Consider the following 4,760-nt stretch of genomic DNA (forward strand, 5'->3'; position numbering starts at 1 on the left):
GAAGGCCGTCTAAAATGCCTGCACTCTGCTTGCCCCCCGCCGATACACGTGCCATCCGTTCTCACAAAACCTCAGCCATGAGCTCTCAGTTGTGCACAAGCAAGAGAGGAAATGTAGGCAGGTGTAGAAAACCCCAAAGGCAGACACGAAGCGAGGGAGGTGTTAACCACAAGCAGCTCTTTCTTCAGTGAGTGCACGTCAGTTCCCAACAGCAGGCTGCAGTCAGTACGCAGAAAAAACTTACACACTGTAATACTTGGAGTCTGCAGGCATCAGCTACACCAAGCCCCAGTCTAACCCTGATGACTTTGGAAAGTCAGTGCAGTAGCAGTGACCTTGCAAGGAGCTGAACTATTTTTCAAAACAGACTTTTTATACAACGATGCAGATTTCAACGGGGGAGGGGAGGGGAACAGTGTTCTTGCATCGGTGGCTCATTCAAACTGCATTTCACAGTGTTCGTGCATCGGTGGCTCATTCAAACTGCATTTCCCTCCTCCCGCTTCCACTTTTCCAGAGGTTGGCTTTGGTTCTTAGAGTGGTGACACGTGAATCCTAGGCTGAAAGGAGACTAAATCATGCTGAACAAGTTTGTTCAAAGGTAGTATAGAAAGATCAACTATAACAATGAATTACGAAGCTGATATATCAAATCCTGTTAAGTTTTAAGTGCAATGAGTTGATCTGCAGATAACCCTCACCTGTTCCAAATGGCCACAAAACGTGGCATTTGAAGAACTGTTGCATTTCATTGTAATGATAGCAAACATGATGCTGACTTTGTAACGTGCTATAGCATGTTGAAGCTGCTCTAAAAATAACATCAATAAAAAAATTTAATTAGCTTAATTCAGTGCTGAAAAATAATCCTAAAACCTGCCCTTGGACCAGGTTCCTTTATTAAAAATAAGGCAGAGCCCCACACAGTCACAGTATAATCCATTTATTAGCATATCTTGTGAGCCATTGGTGTTGATCCAGGGGGCATGACAGTTTTGGCACTTGACTGATTTCAGAGGTACTCAGTCCCTGATTAGTAGAAATGGATTTTAATAGGACTGAGTGGGCTACTACACAAGCGAGTGTTTCTCCTTGATACGGGAAATATTAAACATTTTTCTGAACAAGTAAAAATACAGCCCAAGACATGTGCATTGGTGCGGGTCACAGTGCCTCGTTCCACAAGGAGCAGTGCCAAGTTGGTTACCACCAGGGGCCATTCTGTTCCCTCTAGCTGCAAGGAACTCCCAGCGAGTCTATCAAGATGGTGATAAATACCACAGTGCAGTTCATCTCTCAAAAGCTTTCATCTGATTGCTGAATATACACATAAAGATCTGTCTTCAAGCAGTTGATGGATCGCCGCAGCTTTTTTTGGATGAAGAGGCTTCAGAAAGGAAGGAAGACAGACAAAAGGCAGGCCCACCTCTCTTACCCCTGAGAGAGCAAATATCCACGTTCCTGGTTCCTCACCAATGCCTCCACTAATACCTTTGAGGAACTGATCTGTTATTCTCTGCTGTAAGGGTACAAGGATTACAAGGATAATTGACATCCTGTCCAGGTTAATAAACAGCTGCCTGATTTATTACAGCATAGAACATAATTCATAGAAATCATCAGAACAGTGTTCCACTACAGGAAAGGGATAAATCTTTAATCCAGCTTCAGCTGGCCAAAGCCTGGACTGGTGTCAAGATAGGGCTGAAAGGGTACCAATGCAGGCACTGCACGTCAGGAAGACGCCGGCACTGGGTCAGCCTTTGTAGAGCACTGGGGTATGCCCTCAAAGAGGGATACCTGGAGCACTAATAGCTGCTCCTTAGACCTTTGCCGTAGCCATGTGTCCACTCCTGCCAATGCTCCCACCCAGTCATAGTGACATTCCCTTTCTCACGTAACCAGCGTGTGCCACACCGCTATGGGAACTTGTCTCACAGCGTCCACGTGGCACAGTGCAGCCACCAGCAGCAGTGACCGAGCTCTCAGCTCCTGGAAATAGCGTATGTGCGTTAGCCTTATCCAACAGACTAATGCTGCGAAGGACTGTATCAGCCCTACAGGTACGTCAGCCAAGGCAAAGCTCTACACAGCTATTCAGGTGCTCCCTGCCCAGAGCTGCGTTACACTCCCCAGACATACCTACAGCAATCGCCCTGAGCTCAGAGGGGCTGCTGCGCCTGCCTGAGGCAAGGGGGGAATTAACCTTGGCGGGTTTTCATCCCGTTGTAGCTAGGCTGCCACCAAGACTACACTAGCAAGTTTAAAGCTAGCTCCAGCATACATAAATAATACACATACAGGGCTGAAATCACTTACCATACTTGCCTACTATAGAAAATAACACTGAAAATAATCAGCAGATGGCACAGCCTCCCCTGGCAAGCTGTATTCAGTGCTGGTTACCAGAGCTTAAAGATACAGCAGAAAGAGAAGACACGGAGAGACAGTCAGCATGTTATCAGATACCTAGACAGTTTGGGTTGAAGAGAGACAGAGAAGCCACAGTTTTAGAAAAGGGACTATCTCTAGAGTGATGGACAACAGAGAATATAAAGCCAGGCCCCTTATTTCCTCTCATAGCTGAGAACACACGGACAGATGGGATTCAAAGAAAACAAAAGGCAATTAATTCAGGAACCATAAAAAGAAATGATGTGCTATGGAGAATAAAATTATATTGGTTCTCATTGCCAGAAAATATTGAGGCTGAGAGCTTAGTTGGATTAAATAAGGGATTAAACATTTATATGGAAGATGAAGGCTGGTTACATTAAATAGTTTTTAAAAGTTAGGGATATAAACTCTCACGCTTTAGAAAAAGAAGAATCACAAAAGGATAGTGCATAGTGTTTGTACAACACCTACAGGACCGAGTAAGTCTACTGCTATTTTTAATAATAATAGTAGTAATGCAAGTAATTAATTTAAATGGGCCAAGAACAAAACTCCCCCAAAGGAAAGGCTGTTAAAACTTGTTCAGTACAAACTCACATGTACTATCCTTTGAAACATCTGCTGCTGGCCAACATTAGGTACAAAATACAGTCCTAGAGCAGTTCAGTGCTGCTCATCCAACCAGGCAGTTCCAGTAAGCCTCCGTGGCAAAGCATGTGAGTTTGGTTTGGGCCACAGTCCCAGTTTAAGCAGTAAAGAGCAGTAGTGGTGCTCTGAAACAGGTTAGGACAATTGAGGAGAGTATTGGCAGACTTGCCTACAGTACCAGTAAGGTGTAAAATTAGCAAAGGAGTTTGGATACTTCCTTCCCTCCTCCTGGCTCATGTAGGACTTACGGGATGTTACTTACAAGGTTTCTCAGAGCTTTCATGGTGACAAGATCTAGGAGAAAGAAATATTTTGACCTAGAACATGGGAATTTCAGAAGACAATGCCAGACCTGTGCCTCATTCATGTTACATGGTAATTTATTCTAACTCCTGAATGGCAACCAGTTAAGTAGGCTTAGGGAAATAACCTCATCGTTTCAATTCTTTGGGTGTTTCTATGCCTGTTGGGGTTATGGGTATAAGCTGAAAGATCAAACCAGGTTAAACTAGAGATGTGACAGCACCCAAGGCACAGAAACTCCATTTGAGCTGCCGTGGCATGCTGGCTTGGGGGAGGCTGAAGGTAAAAGCCATATCCCTACATGTTTCCCAGACAGGTACTGTTGCTGCCAGCGTGGAACCTGGCATTTAATCCCCCGCAAGATCAGAGGTCTGTAACGTAATTGCCCTTGGTCCTCCTGTCATTTTAATTCCTGGGAGATAAGGAGCAGCCTGCACCTTGCGCCTTAGGGACTTTCTGCCAGCAGCTGTAGGACAGCACAGCCAGCGTGGAGCCAAGCACAGCGCTACCGAAGGATCAAGCCTGGTACTTCAAACCGGGTTATCAGCGCAAGCTGCACCGCAGACATTCAGCCCCTCGAGAAGAGGCATGAACAGATCAGATCTGTCTCGAAGGCCAGTTTGCAGGGGTTCTTACATTGCACGTTTTCAGGATTCCTACAATTCTTTTTTAAAATAAAGTTTCCATTGCAGTCCATTGCAGCATTGGTAACCTAACTGTCCTATAATCCCTGGAGAGGGTAAATGGAACTGTTTAGTTTAGCATTCACACACAAAAATCAGCCACCTAGCCAGGTCAGCACCTTTACATTAAACTGTTTTATAGAAGACAAATTAAACCTTTAGGCAATCACTACTTATTGAATCCAAGGCAATTTCTAGGACTCTTGTCGCCACATGCCCTGTAATATGACATTGCTAATCCACAGGCTGTGCTCTGTCTTCTGTTCTTGCCTTGGTAATACCTAGGTACTGAACACCTCAGTGCCTTGAGCGCAGACCTTCCAGACAGCAGGCCAGTGCCTGACCCAGTCGTTGCCTACCCTACAGTGCATGAGCGAACCCAAACCGTGCACATCCGGCACAAGTTCCATGTGTCCCATTCTGTATTACTACTCCATGTTCGGGTCCTTGGTTATACATCAAAGCTTACTGCCCCGGCTCCTGAGCAGACCTGCCTTCTCTCTGGCTTGTCTACACACAGCGAGAACACGCTGTGCACTGCACAACTGTTAATGCACTTAGCCTTTCTGTCTATTTTTATATTTTTCTACCTACTTGAGAATAATAAATTAACTTACAAAAGTGATTAAGGCCTAAGAGGAAACTCTGTTCATTTGTTTGGATGAGAGGGAAGGAAGAAATTGAAGTATTCAACAACCCCTGCTTTCTCAGCATTATTTCTGTTCAGGC

At 45.0% G+C, this 4,760-nt stretch overlaps 1 protein-coding gene across 1 annotated transcript in view; it reads right to left on the bottom strand.

Annotated features, from left to right (window-relative positions):
• Positions 1-533: 533 nt before the first annotated feature.
• LOC103897597 (neurotrypsin) overlaps positions 534-4,760 on the bottom strand; it is a 21,176-nt gene continuing 16,949 nt past the window's right edge. The window contains exon 16 of the mRNA XM_009277656.2: positions 534-560. Within this exon, the coding sequence (XP_009275931.2) occupies positions 534-560 (27 nt within the window). The remainder of the gene's footprint in view (positions 561-4,760) is intronic.

Source organism: Aptenodytes forsteri, unplaced genomic scaffold, assembly GCF_000699145.1.
Source record: "Aptenodytes forsteri isolate BGI_AS27 unplaced genomic scaffold, ASM69914v1 Scaffold15, whole genome shotgun sequence".
NCBI lineage: Eukaryota > Metazoa > Chordata > Aves > Sphenisciformes > Spheniscidae > Aptenodytes > Aptenodytes forsteri.